Genomic DNA, 20,192 nt, shown 5'->3' with positions numbered 1-20,192 from the left:
TTATCCATAGGAGCCATCTTTTTGATATGTAAATCTGTTCACATCACACTCCTGCGTAAATCCTTCAATGACTCCTCTTAGTCTTTAAGTATAAAGTTTGAACTCCTTACGTAGCATACTGTATTAGTTCATTCTCACACTGCTATAAGAACTACTCAAGGCTGGGTAATTTATAAAGAAAAGAGGTTTAATAGGCTCACTGTTCTGCAGGCTGTACAGGAGGCATGGCTGGGGAGGCCTCAGGAAACTTACGATCATGGCTGAAGGTGAAGGGGAAGCAGGCACATTTTACATGGCCAGAGCAGGTGGAAGAGAGCAAAGGGGGAGGTGCTACAGACTTTTAAACAACCAGATCTTGTGAGAACTGACTCACTATCACAAGAACAGCAGGGGGGAAATATATTACCATGACCCAGTCAACTCCCACCAGGCCCCTCCTTCAACACTGGAAATTACAATTCAACATGAGATCTGGGCAGGAATGCAAAGCCAAACCATACCACATACAAAGCCCCACAAGATCTAGCCCCTGACTCTCTTGCCAGCTCCAATTCTTTCAATGGTCTCCCTTTCCACTCCCAAACTCCTGCCTCAGGAAATTTTTCCGGACTCCTAACCTTAAGTCTAGATTAGGAGTTCCTGGATGTGCTCCCAGACGACTTTGCACTTCCCCTATCCTTGTACCTGACCTGTGGTCCTGTGTGTTAGTCTGTTTTGCATTGCTATAGGCAATACCTGAGTCTGGGCAATTTGTATAGAAAAGAGGTTTCTCTGGCTCGCAGTTCTGCCAACTGTACGGGAAGCACGGCACAAGCATCTGCTTCTGATGAGGGCCTCAGAAAGCTTCCAATCATGGCGGAAGTTTAAGGGGGGGGCATGCATGTCACGTGGTGAGAGAGAGAAAAAGAGAGAGATGGAGGGAGGTCCCAGACTCTTTTTAAGAATCAGATCTGGCTGGGTGCGGTGGCTCGTGCCTATAGTCCTAGCACTTTGGGAGGCCAAGGCGGGTGGATCATCTGAGGTCAGGAGTTTGAGAGCAGCCTCGCCAACATGCTGAAACCCCGTCTCTACTAAAAATACAAAAATTAGCGGGGCATAGTGCCTGTAGTCCCAGCTACTCAGGAGGCTGAGGCAGGAGAATCGCGTGAACCTGGGAGGTGGAGGTTGCAGTGAGCCAAGATTGTGGCATTGCATGGGCCTGGCACCAGGCAAGAAAGAGTGATGAAATAAAAGTTTTCTGTATCTCGGCCAGGTGTGGCTCACATCTACAATTCCAGCACTTTGGGAGGCTGAGGCGGGCAGATCACAGGGTCAGGAGTTCGAGACCAGCCTGGCCAACATGGTGAAACCCCCATCTCTACTAAAAATACAAAATTTAGGCAGGCATGGTGGCGTGCACCTTTTAATCCCAGCTACTCTGGAGGCTGAGGCAGGAGAATCACTTGAACCCAGGAGGCAGAGGTTGCAGTGAGCTGAGATGGCGGCACTACACTCCAGCCTGGGCGACAGAGTGAGACTCCATCTCAAAAAAAGAATCAGATCCTGCAGCAACTCATTACCACAGGGAGGGCACCAAGCCATTCATGAGGGAACCAAGCCCTCGTGACCCAAACACCTCCCACAAGACCCACCTCCAACATTGGGGATCATATTTCAATGTGAAATTTGGAGGGACAAATACCCAAACCATATCATGCTGTAATTAGATGTCTGAATCTCCCGCTACACATAATCCCCTCCTAAACTGTATACTTCATGAGTGCAGAAACATTGTCTGTCTGGTTCACTAATATGCCATCAGCACTTGGCATGTGTGTTCTTAAAAATCTGATGAATGAGCGAACACCTCTATTGAGCTCCCAGTGTTTTTTCTTATTGATTTTTGCAAATTCTTTATATGTTAACGATATTAACGCATTGCCATTGCCTGGGAATATTTTCGCCAAGTTATTTGCCTTTTAATTTTGGCTTTTTTTTTTTTTTTGGCAGGAAGGAGCATAAAGCAGCTTTACATTTGAATGCGGACAGATCTATTGATCTTTTTCTGTTAAGATCTCTTCAAAATGTTTCCAAGTTTAGAAAGTCTTTCCCTTGCTAGATGTGTAATAAGTGTTCACTTCTATTTTTTATGCACACAGCTGTCCATTTAATCTTCCCAAAGCAGGGCTCTGATCATTTCTCTCCTCTGCTCAAAAATGTTTAACCATCTCCTTGGAGCCTTTAGAATAAAGTCCAAATTCTTTAACTCGCCTCCAAGGCTTTTCAGGATTTAACCTGAGGCTGCCTTTCCAGACTTTTTTTTTCCTGTCCCCCAAATGAGCCTGAGCTCCTGGCAAAGTGAAGGGTTTGCCTCTCTCTGTCTGTGTTCTGCCCTTCCCACCTCCAGGCCTTTTACCTGTTGGTCCCTCTGCAGGGAATGTCCATCCTTCATTTCTATATGGATTTTTTTTTTTTTTTTTTGAGACACAGTCTTGCTCTGTTGCCTGGGCTAGAGTGCAGTGGTGTGATGTTGGCTCACTGCAGCCTCCACCTCCCGGGTTCAAGCAATTTTCCTGCCTCAGCCTCCCAAGTAGCTGGGATTACAGGTGTGTGTCACCATGCCTGGCTAATTCGTGTATTTTTAGTAGAGACAGGGTTTTTACCATGTTGGCCAGGCTGGTCTTGAACTCCTGAAGTCAAGTGATCCACCCGCCTCAGCCTCCCAAAATGCTGGGAATTACAGGTGTGAACCACTGCACCCGGCTCTATATGGATATTTAAATCCTATTGATTCTTCAATCCCTACTTTGTTTAAAAAGCCTCACTTTACCCTTCCTCCTGAGAGAGTGACTGGTGGAGGAATAAGAAAACAAGCTTTGGAGTCAGACAAACCTGGGTTAAAATCTGAGTTCCTTTACTTGTTAGCCATTGGCCAAATCCTTTAAACTTTCCAAATCTGTTTCCTTCCTCATCTTTAAAATGGGAACAGAAAGCAATGAAGGACCACCAAGGACTGTCGGGCCGCTGCAAGGATGAACAGAATCTAAGATTGCACGTAAAGATCCTAGCACAGTCTCCAGTTCACCCCACATTCTGCCATCAGCTCTCTGGGGGTCACACCCTCCTCCACTAGTCATGTTTTCCCCCCGAAGGTTTCTGATGGATTCTCTGTTCTCTAATAATTCCACAAGGTGGCTGAGCTTTCCTTCTGAGGAGTTGAGAGTGGGCGAACAGGTTTCATCTCTAGGAATTCAGCTCAGGCCCCAGGCACCTTGGTCAGACTCCCACACCCATCTGGGCCCAAAGGAATCCCCTCCTTCCTTCCTCCCTTCTTCATCTGAGGTCAGTTTCATTACCGGGAACTGTTGATATTTCCAAAGGGGTTCACCAGCACCTCCCGCCCCTCACCATCAGCACCCCACAATGTGATAAGTCAAGTGGAACAAAGATAATCCTCCCAGGTTTAAGGTGGGTAAACTGAGGCTCAAACTAGCTTCCATATATTTGTGTCTAGAACTTATGGGTCTTCGCAGCCAGAGAAGGGGTTTTTTTTGGGGGGGGCGCTGAGGGGCCTGGGCAGCTGTGGTGGAGAACTGGGGGAGCTCTGGCCCCAGAGCAGGAGATAGGCCAGGAATCCTGTCTCTCAGGGCCTCTGCCTTGTCCTCAAGTAGGTTAATTCGAATCTCTCAGAGGCTGGCCTGGAGCTTAGTGTCTGTGCTTGCTTTGTGAACTGACTTTGTGAGTAGATTCTTTTGCCTGCATCATTTGGGGAAGAAGCAAAGATGACGACTCACTGGCAGGGGCTGTATCTCTGGGGCTGAGAGTGAGGATGGGAACTTCCTGGACAGTGAAAAGAGCAAGTTTAGCTTCCGGAGGCCTGGCTGCTAGCCCCGCTCTGTACCCAGCATGCTGTACCACCTGGGACAAGTGCCTGCCCTCTCTGGACCCCAACTGCCCTCCCTAAAAAATGGAGATGGTGGTCGAAGGAGGTCTGTTGTGAATCTTAGTGTTCTCAAAGTGCTGTCCTGGGCTGAGCCCCTCCCTGAGCCCAGACTGTCCCCGGGGCCTGGCTTCACCAGGTTGGCCTGACCAAAGCTGTGACCCCATTCGGCTGCCTCCACACCCTCTGTCCCGCCCTTCCCTGAGGGGCCTGGGCCTGGTCTTGGTCAGGCCTGGGGACAGAGCAGGGAGCCTCCAGGCCCAAGTCTGACCTCCTGAGTCGCTTCCCCTCTCCCTGGAGCCAGAGCCAGCGTCCTCTTTCCCTCCTGCTTGAAATCTGAGCTCAGAGATCCAGGGAGGACTTTGGCTGCAAAACATTCCATCCGCGCTGTCCAAACACCCTGCACAGCTGGCGGAGGGAGGGGCAGACAGAACTGGCTTTCAGGAGCCCTGGGGCTGTTGTTTTCATGGAAATGGGGGAGCCCTCACTCTGAGGACCAGCACTGGCTGACCTGAGGAAGTTCACAGGGTCAAGTGGACCAAGGAAGGGCCCATCTGCACACATGTTCCGGGGGCTTACCCAGGGCCCCTCTGCTGAGCGCCCAGCCCTGCAGGGGAAAAATCCAGTTGCTTCAAAGTCTGCCCAGCCAGGTGTGCGTGGCTGCCTTGAGCCTGCCAGCTGGGAGGTGTCTGCGCCACAGGCAGGCGGATGGTGGCCTTGTGAGCCTCCCCTCGTGACTGAGCTCTATGCAGAGGCAGGGGAAGGGCAGGCAGGAATGACGCTGAGATAGCAAGAAGGGGAGGCGACTTCAGGCAGCAGCTTTTACTGACAAGACGTCTCAGACCTGGCTGCTTCTTGCTGTGACTCACAAGTGACCCTGGATGAGTCTCTGAGCCTCAGTTTCCTCATCTGCAAGAAGAGACAATCGGGCCTTTTCTGGCTTTGCATTTTTTCTAAGAAGTTACAACCAAAGACAAGATCCTCAAAGCTTCTCATCCAGTCCAAGCTGTGTCTAAATGTCCAGAAACATAACAGGTTTTTCCATACAGTCTCCAGCAACTCTGACTCAGTTTCCCCTCTACCCCCCCCCCCAAGAGGCTGGTGGGGTCTTGGCAGGGAGGGACCAACTCCCACATATGATGCCTCCAGCCAGGCCAAGCCCCTTCCCCTCCTGCCATGTTGCGGTGATGGGGAGACCCCCACCCTTCACATATCCTGTTTTCCATTAATTGTTTCCAGGTGGGCCCAGAGGTTGCCCAGCAGAGGAAGGTGGGGGCACAGGAGAATTGAGCAGGGGGATCAGAGAGGAGCAAAAACAGGAAGGGGGTGGGAGCAGGCCATGGAAAATTCATTGCCAGGAAAGGGAGGACAGCATCTGGTTTGCATTAGGCTGAGAGAGCTTCACAGCCCAAAACCCAAGTGGGAGATACTGTTATCCGCTGGGCGGGGCGGGGCAGGGCGGGGTGTGAGGAACTGGCAGCTTCTCCCCAGCAGGGACTCAGAGGCTAACCAGAAAGAAGAGGGAAGTCCAGGCAGGAGGGAATAGGAAACACTTCTTTCAGTCTACACTGTGGCAGACACTTCACAAATGTTATCTTCTTCTTCTTCTTTTTTTTTTTCCAAGATGGAGTTTGGCTCTTGTTGCCCAGGCTGGAGTGCAATGGTGGGATCTCAGCCCACTGCAACCTCTGCCTCCTGGGTTCAAGCGATTCTCCTGCCTCAGCCTCCCAAGTAGCTGGGATTACAGGCATGCGCCACCACGCCCGGCTAATTTTGTATTTTTAGTAGAGATGGGGTTTCTCCATGTTGGTCAGGCTGGTCTCAAACTCCCAACCTCAGAGATGATCCACCCGCCTCGGCCTCCTAAAGTGCTGGGATTACAGGCGTGAGCCAACACCCCCAGCTGTCTTCTTTTTTTAAACTTTTTTTTTTGAGACGGAGTCTCGCTCTGCCACCCAGGCTGGAATGCAGTGGCGTGATCTCGGCTCACTGCAAGCTCTGCCTCCCAGATTCACGCCATTCTCCTGCCTCAGCCTCCTGAGTAGCTGGGACTACAGGCGCCCGCCACCACGCCCGGCTAATTTTTTGTATTTTTAGTAGAGACGGGTTTTTTTCTAAATAATAGAGATGAGGTCTCGGTTTGTTGCCTAGGGTGGTCTCCTGGGCTCAAGCGATCCTCCCACCTCGGCCTCCCAAAGTGCTGGGATTACAGGCACGAGCCACCGCACCTGGCCACAAATGTTATCTGCTTTAATACTCACTACTTCACAGGGGAGAACTTCCCATTTTATATAGATGAGGAAACTGAGTCCCAGAGAGGTTAAGTGACTTGCCTAAGGCCACACAGTCAGCGAGTGGCAGAACTAGGATGAGAATTTGGGCCAAATGAAGACAGGGTGGCACATTCACACCATCCCACAGGTGGATGGAGTCTGTGTACCAGGCAAGACGACACTGAGAAGGGTGACGAGGATGGCCCAGCCTCTGCCCAGAGGGCCACTCAGTTCTTGTGGGAGTGTCCAACAGTTCCAGGGGGTGTTTGTCATGACACAGGGCTAACCATGTGTCTGAGGGCTCTGGTGCCTGCAGAGGAAAAAAGTAACCCACAGGGGAGGGCTTCCTAGAGGGGGTATGAACAAAAGAGAAACTTACTAGCAGAGGCAGGATGCAGTGGAGATAGCAGTCAGGGGGGATAGTATGTGGAAAGAAGAGGAATGGGCACATCTGGGCAATGGCAACTGGCCTGGTGTGCTTTGGAGGGTGAGAATCCATTTCATAGTTGGAGAAACTGAGGCACGGAGAGGCTAACGTGCTCAAAGGCACACCGTCTGAAAGTGGGGTTGAATCCAGCCTGTCTGACCCCAGGCCTGTGTTCCCAGCTGCTACCGCTGAGCTGTTCCTGGGTGGTGGTGGTGAAAATTTTAAGGGTAGTGAGACCCCCGTCTCTCCAAAAAATTTAAAAAATTAAAAAATTAGCCAAGCATGGTGACACATGCCTGGAGTCCCAGCTGCTCAGGAGGCTGAGGTGGGAGGATGGCTTGAGCCGGGGAGTTTGAGGCTGCCCTCCAGCCTGGGTGACGGAGAGAGACCCTGTCTTGAAAAATTAAAAACAAACAAACAAAAAACAAAACTGGGAATCTCAAATCTAAGAAAAAGAATTTAAAAATAAAGAAAAAAATAAACAATAACAGTTTTGTGTTTGTTTGTTTTGTTTTTTGAGATGGAGTTTCGCTCTTGTTGCCCAGGCTGGAGTGCAATGGCCCAGTCTCAGCTCACCGCAACCTCCGCCTCCCGGGTTCAAGCAATTCTCCTGCCTCAGGCTCCCGAGTAGCTGAGATTACAGGCATGCACCACCATGCCCGGCTAATTTTGTATTTTTAGTAGAGACAGGGTTTCACCATGTTGGTCAGGCTGGTCTTGAACTGCTGACTTCAGGTGATCCGCCTGCCTCAGCCTCCCAAAGTGCTGGGATTACAGGCGTGAGCCTCCGCGCCCCGCCAATAACAAAGTTTTAAGGGGATATTCAGGTTTGTGGTCACAGGCAGGAGGGCCTGTCTAGGGCTACACAGCCAGCTATGACAGCTATGACAGGATCAAGGCTGGACGGGCTCTTTCCAACACCCCAGCCTGCATGGTGAGGGGACAAGCAGACCATCTGGGAGCCTGGCTGAAACACGGGGCTTCCCCTAGAGGTGTCTCACCTCCCCTGGCCCAGAGCCCAGGAAGGAGGGCCCAGTGTCTTCTGTTGCCTGAGGAGCCACAGGAGTTAATAATTACGGGGTTGAAGGAGATAGCGGCTGTCCTGGGAGGTGGTGCCTCCCTCCCAAGCTGCTGCTCTGGGGAGATAGCAAAGGTTAGTGTGAGGCTCAGCCTGGTGGGGGGAAGAAGGCTCCTGCTACCTCCCTTCCCGGCACCCTCCAGAGGGACCCTCAGTCTGGCCTTGCAAGCATGGACTCTTCTGAGGAGCGCGCTGGGTGCCCCGCCCGAGGGACATGTCCCGTGTTCCTGGCCATGAGTGCAGGGACTGTCCGCTACGCCCCATCAGGCTTGTGCCCTGTACTTGAGGGGAACTTGAGAGAAGAGCCCTGGGGCACAGACAGGTGAGCTCAGGACCTGGGGCATGGAGGGGAGGGGGAGGCTTGGCAAGCTTCAGGGCAGCCAGTGTGAGAAGCTGGGCTCAGAGAGTCCTAGGCAATGGCTCTGATTGTCTTGTCCAATTTGGTGGCTGTACAGAGGTGGAGACTGAAGCTCAGAGAGGGCAAGACACTTATCCTGGGTCACACAGTGAGCTGAGGACACACCTGTAAGTCCAGAATCAGGGCCTGGGTTGTCCAGGCTGACTGTCTCCTGCTCCTCAGCTGCCTTCAGCCAAGGGTCTGTGGTCAAGGCTGCCAGGCTTGGGATGGAGCAGGCAGAGGGAGATAGAGGGAGGGAGGCTGAGGAGGGCAGTGGCTTGTAGGCAGAGGACACAACTTTTATTTATCCCTTCCCTGCCACTGGCCAGACACCTAGCATGTGCTCAGGAACCTCTTGCTGCCTGGCTGCACACAGCTGCAGCTGCCAGTGAGCCTCTAGTTTCTGGGTGGTCTTTTTGGAAAACGGGTGTAAGAGGACTCAGCCCCACTGCCCCTGGCTGGTGTGATATCAGGCAGGTTCCTTAACTTCTCCGAGCCCATCCTTTTCAACTGAGGAGCAAGTTCAGCTGAGCAGTAGGGTCCTCCCTACTGGGGGAGGCAGTGAGCCCTAGGAGTCCATGGTAGCAGGAAGCATGGATGACAGGCTATTTTTGGTTAGAAATTGAGTGTGGATGCTTCCAGGGTGGTGACCACAGACTTGTCCTTCAAGACCTCGCTCAAGGGCCTCCCCGGTCCACCAGACCTCCCAGGCTGAGGACTCTTCCTCCAGGGACATAGCCCTGAGCTGACGCCTCCTCCACCCTTTATCTCCCACTGGTCTGGGTTGCCATGACTTATCTCCTGCCGGGGCTTGTGAAGACTTGGAGGGCAAGGGACCTGTGCTGGGTTCCTTTTGTGTCATTTTCTCCTCCTTCGCTAAATAGTGAACAAAATAAGGGCCAGGAAGACAACAGTTGCTCAAGACCAACTGATGAGGGATTCAAGCCAGCAAACACATGTGGACATCTGCTTTGGGTGGGCCAGACCCTGAGCTGGGCTGGGGGTGGGGTAGGGGAACATAGCTCCAAGAAAGAGAGAATCCCTGCCCTCTGGAAGCCGTGGCCATGGAAACAACTGCCCTGCTGAGTGATGGCTATGAGACGCCTGGGCTGAATGATTCTAGAAAGTTGGAAGGGATGCTATGGAGAACTGCCTAGGTTGTTCACTGCACAAAGTGCTGGCCAAGGGAGCAAGCAAGGCATAGAATCCAGCCTCGCCTCCACTCTCCAGATTCCATACCTTGCTGTGCGCTGTGCCTAGCGGGGAAAGAGCATTGTCTATTTGTGCCCTGGACGTGGAGGTCTTAGAGAATACGTCCCCCATCCTCCATCCTCCACCAACGTGGAGCCCCAGGAGGGCAGAACCTATGTCTGTACAGTTTCCTTCTGGGTCCCCAGCCCCTTGCATGCCCCATAGTCTATGCTCAGATGGAGTGGCTGAATGTATGAATGAGTAGAATGAATGAATAAAATGGGTCCTCAAATGAAGATCTGACTAACTTGAGCCTGCGGCCTGAGTCAGTGGGCCTGGAGGGGTAGCACTGGGACCTCTGGTAGCACCTAGAAGGGGAAGTACCTCCCACCACACTCCCAGTCCTCCCCTAGACAGGGAAGGTGGGAGCCATGGTTCCTGGCGGGAGAGAAGATGGGTTCTGCTCTTACTGGTCCAGTCCCAGGCTGAAGTTGAAACGAATGATCAGGACTCAGAATGGGTGGGACGGAGGAACTGAGGGACAGGTAGACCAGTGGTCTGGGATTCAGGGAAGGTTTCACGGAGGATGTGGGACCAGACAGGTGTGTGTATGTGTGTGTGTCGGTGGGGGTGGGTGGGGAATACTATCCAGAGGGCAGATGGTGAGTAAAGGCAAGGATGGGCAGAGCGTGTTAAGTGGCAGGAGGCTGAGTGAGGAGAGTTGGACCAGAAGTGGAAACTCCTTCGGGATAAAACTCAGAGAGTAGGACTCAGAAAACTTGTTTCGGGTTTGTCCCCTCCCCTTCCCAGCAGGCAGGATGTTGCACAGGGACAGGCACTAAGCAGACAGCCTAGGGAAGGAGTGCCGAGTGAGGAGGGGGGAGGGTGTCTGCTGGCCTTAAGTGACAATCTGTGTGAGAATCGAAGAGCTGAGAGCTCGGGAGCCATTGTAGGTTCTTGAGCAGGGGTGGCCCAAAGTGGGTGGTGCGGAGGGCGACTGGAGAGGAGGAGTCAGCTGGGGAGTCTGAGCGCGGCGCGGGCCGCGGGATGTTGGGGGCCGGGTTCCCTCCCAGCGCCGCGGTCTCCCTGTCCCGGCGCGGCGGGCCGGGTGGGGCCGGGCCTTGGGAGCGCGCGCCGGATCCCAGCGCCGGGCCGGCGGAGGGGCGGGGCCGGGCACGTGTCCTCGGGCCGCCCCCCCTCCGCCACGTGACCCGCCCAGGGCAGGGTCGGGGCTGGGCTGGGGGCCGCGAGCCCAGGCGGCTGAGACCTACTGACCCGCCGCGGGCAGGGCTGACAGGCGGTGGGGCGGCTCGGCCCCTGGCGGAGTCGGCGGCGGGCGGGGACGCGGCGCTGGGAGAAGGCGGCGGCGGCGGCGCTGGGAACGGACGCCTGGGCGCCCCGAGGCGCCGGGATGTGGAGCGGGTAGGTCCGCGCGCGCTCGCGGTCCCGCGCTGGGTCTGGGCCGCGGCCGCCTCCCGGGACGGGAGGATTTCGGGGGTCCCCGCCGGGTCTGCGCCGCCACCCGGAGGTGCTGTGCGCCCCCGCCCTGCCTGCAGGCGAGCCGACTCGCAGCCAGGAGACTCCGGGGGAGGGGTCGGGGGTCTCTCTCGGGGTGCAGGGTGCGAAGGGTGGGCAGCCGACCGTCCCGGGGTGACAGCGTCAACTCCTCTTAGCTCATCAGGAGCGCAAGTGAGAAGAGTCGGGGTGTGGGGAAGAGCGTGCACGACTCTCGGGCATGCACCTGGAGGAAGGACCCCCAGCCCACCCTCCCAACCTGTCCCTCAACCCCTTCGGCTGGATGAACTCTTGGAAAGCAGTGTAGCTGGGAAAGAAGGGCTGGGTCTTTGCCAGGGTGGCTCCCAAGTTGAGGGCAGAACCTCCTTGTGGGGCTCTCCAAGTACGGAGGCTCTCAGAGGTGTGGAGTGGGAACCCCCCCACCCCACCGCCCCGCAGCCTGGAGTGGGGTAGCACAGACTCTGGGTCCTGGATTAGTGGCCCCAGTGGCTGTGTCTGTTCAGGCCACTGGTTCTCAGGGGCAGTTGCAGTTCCTGGCCCATCTGATGTGGGACCCCTGCCCTGTATGTGCAGAAAGGTTGTGGTGTTTTTGTGGAGTTGGGCAAACACTTCCTCTTCCCCGTGGCCGGGAAAGACCAGGTCCTGGAGGAAATGTGGCCAGAATGGGGGACAGATTGTACTCCTGTGCCCCCTGGGCCAGATGAGTGGTCCCAGGAGAGGGCTACTGCCCAGCTACATCTGGGGAGTGAGGGAAGCCCCCCTGGAAAGGCAGGCAGGATCCACTTCACTCCATGGCACCTAGCAAAGGTTGAGCTGCGATGCTAGGAAAGGGATGGCCTTTCATCCCCAGCAGGGGGTGTGGAGAGAGTGGGCTCCTGGTAGGGGTGAGGTGTGGAGAGGCTTGGGACTTTTCTTTTTTTTTTTTTTTGAGACGGAGTCTTGCTCTGTCACCCAGGCTGGAGTGCAGTGGCGAGATCTCAGCTCACTGCAACCTCCACTGCCTGAGTACAAGCAATTCGCCTGTCTCAGCCTCTGGAGTAGCTGGGACTACAGGCACACACCACCACACCTGGCTAATTTTTGTATTTTTAGTAGAGACGGGGTTTCACAATATTGATTGGGCTGGTCTCGAACTCCTGACCTCAGGTGATCCACCAGCCTCAGCCTCCCAAAGTGCTAGGATTACAGGCTTTTACCACCACGCCCTGCCCTAAGACTTGAGACTCTTTTTTTTTTTGAGACATAGAGTCTCACTCTGTCGCCCAGGCTGGAGTGCAGTGGCACGGCTCAGTGCAAGCTCCGCCTCCCAGGTTCACACCATTCTCCTGCCTTAGCTTCCCGAGTAGCTGGGACTACAGGCGCCCGCCACCACGCCCAGCTAATTTTTTTGTGTTTTTAGTAGAGACAGGGTTTCACCATGTTAGCAAGGATGGTCTCGATCTCCTGACCTTGTGATCCGCCCGCCTCAGCCTCCCAAAGTGCTGGGATTACAGGTGTGAGCCACTGTACCCGGCCTGGGCTTGAGACTCTTAAAGGGAGAGAGTTGAAGGCCACTAGTGTATTTGTTGGCATTGTGCTTGGAGGAAGGAGGCTGGCTTAGGAGAAAGTGCTTGAGGTGGGTTTGTGGTACCTGGAGAGTACCGGGCAGTCCTGCCCGGGGTGAATTTGTGTTTGGGGAGCAGCCTCGTCTGCCGGAAGCCTGTGTCTTGTGCCGGCTGGGTGGACTCAGGCAACACAGCCCCTGAGTTAGTTGCTGTGTGACCTTGAGAGTGTGGACTTCCTTCTCTGGGCCTCTAGGTAAAATAAGTGGTTTCTGGGGTGGGAGTGATCGCAGGTCAGAGAACGTCCTTCCCTGGAGGCACCCAGGCCAAGGCCAGACACAGCTGAGAGCCACCAGTAGATGGATGGTTGCTTCAAGGAGAGTCAGAGAGCCTTAAATCCTGGGCAGGGACCCCTCCCCACCATCCAGCCCCCCTGCCGTATTCCCAGCAACACTCTGGATGAGCCAGCTGCCAGGCTGACCCCCACAGAATCCTCAGTATGGCTCATTTCCTGCATGCACCCCTGCACCCCTGCACCCCCGCACCCCCAGGGGCCTAGCTGGGTACTGAGCTCATATCATAATGGGTGCTTCATAAATGCAGATGGAAAGGATGAGGGGCAGTGAGAAGCTGGCGGAAGGGGTGAGGCAGAGCTTGGGGGTTACCTTGAGCTCTGTATTTTTATGGCCCCCCATTTGGGTGAGGAAACAGGGATTTAGAGTCAGGGGCCAAGCTGCCAGCCCCCACTGGGTGCCTGGTGTCCTAGGAGCTCACCCAGACCCCAGCAGCAGTTGGGAGGGGTCCTGTTCAGAGTCATACTTGCCAGGTGACTCTGACCAAGTCTGATGACAGCTCTGGCAGGTGTATGTTTGGGACTGTCGATCCTAGAACAGGAGGAGCTGGGATTAGGAGTCGGTGACCCCGGCGGGGCCGGTGATGTTTCTGGGCTTCGTTTCCTCACCTGTGAAATGAACTGAGATCTTTCTCTTGGTGGCTGTGCTTTGTTAATGGCCAGGTCCTGGTCATGGCCCCAGCCCTGGGCTACTCTTCTGGGGTGGGCGGCAGTGGCTGGACTCTGCCACAGCCTGGGTGGGTCCTCTTCTTTGGGACTCCTGAGCATGGGCCCTGAACTCCAAACCCAGAGGCAGCTCCAGTCTGACTTTAGGTGCCCCTCCAAACTGGGCTGCCCCCCTTCCGATTCCCCACAGTTTCACACATTCATAGTTTTGGGTGCCAAGCCTGCTCCAAGGTGACGAGGTGAGGACAGTGTCTTGAGTACTTCTGTATCTAACATGGTGCTGGACACTTGGGACTTGGTCAGCAGAAGCCAGCGTTCAAGTTTCTGCATGACACTGTTCCAGCCCCCTGGTCTCAGTTTCCCCAGAGATGGGGCTCATCATACCTATGGCTAGAGAGGACCAGGCATTGATGGATGGCCCAGGAATGAGATGAGACCATTCCAACCTCCCAGGGGTTGGGGAGCATGTTTTTGCGGCAGGCAGGGCTGTAGGGGCCATCAACTGGCTGTGTGATCCTGAGCAAGTCACTTCACTGCCCTGGGCCTTGGCTATTCTAAGGGCATGGATCTGTGGGCTCCTGCCTGTAAGGCCCAAGTCACAGGGGACTAGAGGCCATGAGACAAGAGTCTGAAGTATGGCCCGAGGGCTCCAGGGTCAGGCACGCAGGCCTCTTCATTGGGAAGGGGTTGTATAGCCCTCACTGTTGCTGCTCCCTGGAAGCCCTCCGTGATCTAACTGCCTACCCTACCCCTCAACAGGTGGAGATCTTTCCTGCTGTTCTTTAATCGGGACATGGGTGTCGGGGGCAGACATCCTCATTAGAATCCTGCTTGTCCTAGACCCTCCAAGCTCTGCACATGATTTATGCCCAATAGGTCTTGGGAAATGAGGTAGCGGGAGGGAGATGCAAATCAAAATAGGATGTGGTAAGAAGGGGGCTGCCTGGTCGTGCAGATTGGATGGATCACGGCTGGTGGGGTGCCTGGCACATAATGGGTGCTCAGTATACACACTAGCTATTGGAGGTCTTCGGTGTCAATTCTTGGACTGAATGGGCAGGGTCGCCACAGGCACATCTGAGGATGTACTGCGTGCCCAGCCCTGTAGAAGAGTAGTGAGATGTGCCCCCTCCTAGGCCCTGTGCTGGCTCCCATGGAGAGACAGGGCTGGATTCCCCCACCAGGGCTGGGCTGGACTGGCCTGGTGGCCTGGGGCTATGGCCGGCAGAGGCATGGCCTGACTCACCTGCTTTAGGTGTTCTGATCTGCTTCCCATCCCCAGCTGTTCCTGACCTTCTCCCCCGCTCCTCCTCCATGGTCTCTACTAGGACGTGCTGTTGTGCCCTTCTTCCTACTCTGGCTCCCCTTCCCCTGTGGCCCAGGCCCACCTTAGTTCCCACCCATCCCTTTGTCCCCTCCTTGACTTGAGCTCATTGGATCCTGGCCCAACTCAGTGAGACTCATGACGATCTCTTTCATCCCCGGGTCCCAGACACTCTTCAGCTCCGGTGTCCAACACTCTCGTCGTTTCTGGCTCTCAAGCCCTTGTCCTCTCTGACAGCCCCTCATCCAGGCTCAGGCTGCAGCTGCTCCCCCAAACCAGTGCCACTCGACAGCGTCACCCCATCCTGCCTATTCCCCCTCAGCTGCCTACGGGACGTGCCACTTCCCAGATGCCTCAGCCACCCACTTTCCTGTCCCTGAAAGACCCCCTCCCAGTTCCTCACTCCCAGCATGGGTACCGCTGTTCTCAGCTTTCACCTTTTCCTTAGTTTTGAATTATCTTAATTAATTATTGTTATTGCTTTTTCCTGCCCCCCCCCCATCCAGCCCCTGTTCCTCCCACAATTCCCCCTTCCCATCTTTGTTTGTGTGTGTCCCCTCTGCTGTCCCCTCTTAGCCCAGGTCCTGCCTGGCTGTACAGCATTCTTGGGTGGCACCTCCAGTACTTGGGCACTGTCTCAGACTTCCTCAAACCCCATCTGCCTCTTGGCTCACTTCTCCAAAACCGCCATTCATCCCCTTTCCTCTGGGTGACAGGCCACGTGATACGCTGTGCCTGTACTCTGCGTTCAGTTCCCATCCTGCCACTTCCTTGCTGTGTATTCTGGCCAGGTCACCATCCCTCTCTGAACCTCAGGGGCCTCATCTGGAAACCAGGTGGAGGAGCACATCTCCCTGCAATTGTCCCAAGCTTCCAGGCCATGACACCTGTGGAGTGGTGGGCTGGCGTGGATGTGGCCTAGCGCTTGGGAACCTGACATGCTTGTGGGTTTGGGGCTGAAGACTTGGCCACTCTCTAGGGGAGCCAAGCTTTGCTGGGCTTGCAGGCTGGCCTGAGAGCTAGCCCACCAACCCTTTCCTGGGACTCCCTTGGTCCCTGGATATTAATCACATGGCTGTCAGCCTCCGTCCCCTCAGCGTCACCGCACAGGCTGAGTGTGAGTCTGAACAGGCCCCTGTGCCAAGGCACCGCCCCGGGGAGCCAGGCCCTGGGTCGGGGTTTCTGCAGCCTCCCTAGAGGCCTGGGCCCTGGCAGCCTGCTGAGTGGTCCCAGTGTGCCCTCCCAGCCGTCTCCTTCGTCCAGTTTCAGAACCACCCTTGCTGTCCCCTCCCCTGCTTATTGAATGAATCCATTGTGCCCATGACCAACAGGGGTCTTTAGTTCCAGGAGGTAACTGGACAGGGTCATCTTGGGCACTGGTTGAGGGATAGGCTGGTCTGGCCACTGGCCAGGCCCTGCTGGCTTGGGGACACTGAGAGACCGAGGGCCACGGAGTCCAGGTCTCCTTCTTATTTTGTGGGTCGGGGCAAGAGCCCTGCTGGCCCTCCTAGGGTGGGCCTGGTGGGGTGAGGATTGTGGTTACTGCATTTTCTTTTGGTTGTATGTTTCCTGGGGAAGTGACCCTTGGGGCCTTTCCTGTATGAACTGCCCGGGCCTCTCGGCAGTGGGAGCTGGCTTTGGGATGGGGGATGTTGGCTGGCTGCCCCATCTACCTCTGACCTTGACTCCTACCCTCTGAACAGGCTCCTTTCCAGAGGCATCTGTGGCTCATCTCAGATGCTGGGCTCTGTTTCTGCAGGGAACGGGGACTGAGGAGGTTTGTACAGAGAGCGGTGGACCCGGACTGAGGAGGGTAGGGACGCTGGGCAGCAGAACATTAAGTGGTCCCTGCTTGCTCCACAACTTAGTTCACCGCTGACTTGGGTGTTCACAGCCAGGTTTTCAGGCCTCTGGTCTGGGAGGCTGAAATGTGTGTGAGATTGGAGATTCTGGCTTGGGCTGGACCCGAGGAGCCCAGGGTCCCTTCTTTGAAATGTCGGAGTCTCAGGAGTGGGCCTTGCAGCCTGGAAATGAGGGGGAAGAGGGTCTGCAGATTCTGGCTACCCTCCAAGGGCAGGTCAGGCCCTTCTTCCCTCCTGCTCCTGCCACCTTTGGCGTTGGGGAGTTGGTGGCTACTGGGTGGTCCCACTGTTCCCATGTTCCCACACTTCTTGCCATTGGGATTTGGCCTTGGGCTCTTCTACTGGGGGTGATGGGAAGGGTGTCACAGACTCTGTCTCAGGCCTCCTGGACCACTGTTTCCTCTGGCTACAAAATTGGGCCCTGTCCCCACTCTGCCCCGCAAGGCAAAAATGAGAGCCTGTTGGGAAAATGGTGAGGTCAGCCAGCCACACCTCCAGCCTATGTGCTTGGGACCAGCAGGAGAGAGAGTTAGTCTTTCACTGTGGCCAGAGGCCCAGACCACACTGGTGGATGAAGCTCGGCCCCCATGGGAGGGCCGGCAGCCTGGTTCTCCTCGGTCAGGGCATAGGCAATTGCTAGAGTCCTCTGTCCTGTCCTGTGCTGTCACCTCTTGCCCTTGGCCTGCAGTGAGCAGCCCCCAGCCCAGCCTGAGTGACTATGGCCATCCTGTCCTACCTGAGGACTTGGGCCGTGATGATTAAGGTGGGGACACATATCCATCACTCCATCAACAGTGTCTGTGCCAGACAGGGCTCTCAATACCCTTGTTCGGGGAAGTCTTCTTGGCAAGGATCCACAGGCCTCCAGTTTAAGCTGTGGGACCCAGAGCCCAGGCAGGCTTCGTGAGTGTCTCAGCCAAACATGGCTGTGGATTGAACATGATTCACCCAGCACCAGGTCAGGACTGCTCTTAGAGCTCTTGATTCTTAGAGCACCTCCTGCAGGATTTCAGCTCCTATCCCTCAGGTGCAGAAGCAGGTTCAGAGAATTTCAGTAGCATTCCCAGGGGCTCATGTGTACCCCAGGTCAGAGGCCGACATGGACCCCAGGCTTGCCCCATCTGGCCTGTTCTCTCTGCCACAGCTCCCCCTGCCCAGGCCCTGCCTTCTGGAAAGGGGGTTTCTGGGCCTGCGCAGAGTCTGAGAAGCCACTTCGGGCCAGAATTGGGTCAGATTTCCCTACTGCAGCCAAAGAGGAGCCTCCGAGTCCCCCTGGGCCCAGCAGCGCTTTATCTTGAAGCAGATGCGCCGATTCCAACACTCACCCTCCCCACCCACCTGCCCTTCCCCTGCAGCGGGGAAGCTTTGGGCCTGGGCTTGAAGACCTGGCCACCTGTCCCAGCACTGTCACTGACCAGCTGCGTGACCCCTGACAAGTCCCTTCACTCTGTGAGCCTCCGTCCCCTCATCTGTAGAATGGGACAATACCACGAGTGCTGTTGAGAGAGTTTTATGTTTGTTTGTTTGTTTTGAGACAGAGTTTCGCTCTGTCGCCCAGGCTGGAGTGCAGTGGCACAATCTTGGCCCGGCTAATTTTTGTATTTTTAGCAGAGATGGGGTTTCACCATGTTGGCCAGGCTGGTCTCGAACTCTTGACCTCAGGTGATCCACCTGCCTCAGCCTCCCAAAGTGCTGGGATTACAGGCGTGAGCCACTGCGCCCAGTCGCTGTTGAGAGAATTTTAAAGAAGACAGCGTGGTCAGAGACCTGTGGAGAGTCTGGCAGGGTGAGTCCCCAGGGCACAGACCCCAGCCCAGGGCGCCGCCATAGCTCTCAGGCTGCGGGGGACCCTTGCCAACAAGACTTCCCCAAACAGGAGTATTAGGAGAGAGCCCTGTCTGGCATAGACACTGTTGATGGAGTGATGGATATGTGTCCCCACCTTAATCCTCAAGACCCACATCCCTGCCAGGCAGGACCCAGCCTGAGGAGCCTTGAGGCCACACTCTGGGCCGGTTCCAGAGCAGAGGGCGGGTGCGGCTGGGCAGCTGGACCGGGCTGTGTGAAGGGACTCATTGCTGGAAGTGGGCTCCTTGCTGGAGTCTCTGGGGGCCCATTTTCTGTGTGTTAACCAAGGGAGAAACAGGCTCAGGGGCTGCTTGGTGACCTTCCCAAGGTCCTGAGGACAGGGAGGGGAGACTGGTCCACAGGCTTGCCTCTCACTCCTCCCTCTCCCTCAGCCGTCTGGAGTCCCACTTTCTCCTTGGCCTTGCCTTCCCCCTCTGGTGCAGCCTCCCTGAGCCCCTCCCCGCAACTTCCCTCACTGATATCAGTGGCCCGCCCAGCCCCCCAGCCCCAGCCCTGGTTGCTGCGGCTCAGAAGCTGCTGGCTCAGGAGCCTCCAGCTTTTGCTGAGTGAGTGAGTCCAGAGGTGCTGTCTTGGCACAAAACACCGCTGGCCGGGCCCTCACCCTCCCTTCCCTCTCCAGGGTCCACTTTGGAGTGGAGAGTGTGGGTGTGGGGGGGAATGAGGCCTCACACCACCTCCAGGGTCTTCAGCTTCAGGGAAGGGAGGGTCCTGAGGCCCAGAGAAGGGGGTGTTTGCCTGAGGTCACAAGGCAGACCAGGGGAGAGCTGGGACTGCTCCCCACCAAGTCCAGGGGGACAGGAAGTGGGTCTGTCTTGTCCGAGCTGTTTGCAGAATCTTCCTGCCTCAGCCCTGCCTGCCCTGGCCTCATCCTTCCTCTCTGGTCCACCCTGAAAGGGGCAGAATTCGCATTAACTGTATCAGTGAAGGCAGCTCCTGCTTGAGTGCATCCGAGGTGCCAAGGTTTTACCCACACCTCCTCTGATCATTCAGTGACCTTTGAGGTAGGGCCATTGGAATTGGCTTCACTTAATACAAGTGGGACTCAACCCTGATGCATTTACAGTCACCTGTTAGACAAAGACGCTGACCACCTACTGTATGCTGAACACCTACTGTGTGCTCAGCACCTACTGCATGTGCCAAACACAGCCCTCAGCCCTGGGCTGGAAGGGGTGGTTGACAAAGAGGAATAAGCCTCTTGCCCCAAGAGACTTTGTGCTTAGACATTTGCCCTTGTAACAACACCGATGATAGCTGGTAGGGTCCCAGTTTTCAGATGGAAAGGCTGAGGCTCAAGTGGCAGGCACATTGCCTCGGGGCGGTTTCTGGACTCAGCTCTCCAGGCCTCAGGACCCCACCCTGAACCTGCTGATACCCTTGTTTGTCTCCAGCCCACCCCAGCCAGACCAGGGCCTCCCGCCGCCCCTTGCAGCTGTCCCGGTCCCCTGGAAGAGCACGGACCCCTGCCAAGGCCACAGGGAGTCCCCAGGAGCCCTGGTGGAGACCTCTGCAGGGGAGGAGGCCCAAGGCCAGGAGGGCCCCGCAGCCGCCCAGCTGGACGTGTTGCGCCTGCGCAGCTCTTCCATGGAGATCCGAGAGAAGGGCTCCGAGTTCCTGAAGGAGGAGCTGCACAGAGCGCAGAAGGTGGGTGCCTGCAGCAGGCTGGGGGGTCTTCGGTGGGGAGAAGTCAGGTTGGGAGAGCTGTGGGCTCTCATCAGGTGCCCAGAGATGTGCCCAAGGGAGAGGGATGTGCCCTCACCGAGGCCAGCTGCAGGCCA

General features: G+C 55.8%; 1 protein-coding gene across 8 annotated transcripts in view; it reads left to right on the top strand.

Moving 5' to 3' along the window:
* The window catches only part of RAB3IL1 (RAB3A interacting protein like 1), a 50,422-nt gene that overhangs the window by 19,630 nt on the left and 10,600 nt on the right, over positions 1–20,192 (top strand). For 2 of the 8 annotated variants that reach the window (XM_055354292.2, XM_055354290.2), the window contains exons 1-2: positions 7,782–8,019; positions 19,806–20,058. In XM_055354292.2, the coding sequence (XP_055210267.1) occupies positions 7,868–8,019; positions 19,806–20,058 (405 nt within the window). In that variant the 5' untranslated portion in view covers positions 7,782–7,867. Of the gene's footprint in view, positions 1–7,775; positions 8,020–10,488; positions 10,708–19,805; positions 20,059–20,192 lie in introns of those variants that run through there. The other 6 variants (XM_031016503.3, XM_031016501.3, XM_055354293.2 and 3 more) reach the window with 5 other exon arrangements.

The sequence above is a fragment of the Gorilla gorilla genome, chromosome 9 (assembly GCF_029281585.2).
Source record: "Gorilla gorilla gorilla isolate KB3781 chromosome 9, NHGRI_mGorGor1-v2.1_pri, whole genome shotgun sequence".
Lineage (NCBI taxonomy): Eukaryota > Metazoa > Chordata > Mammalia > Primates > Hominidae > Gorilla > Gorilla gorilla.
Note: the sequence above shows the minus strand (reverse complement) of the source record. Positions and strands in the feature narration are given on the sequence as shown.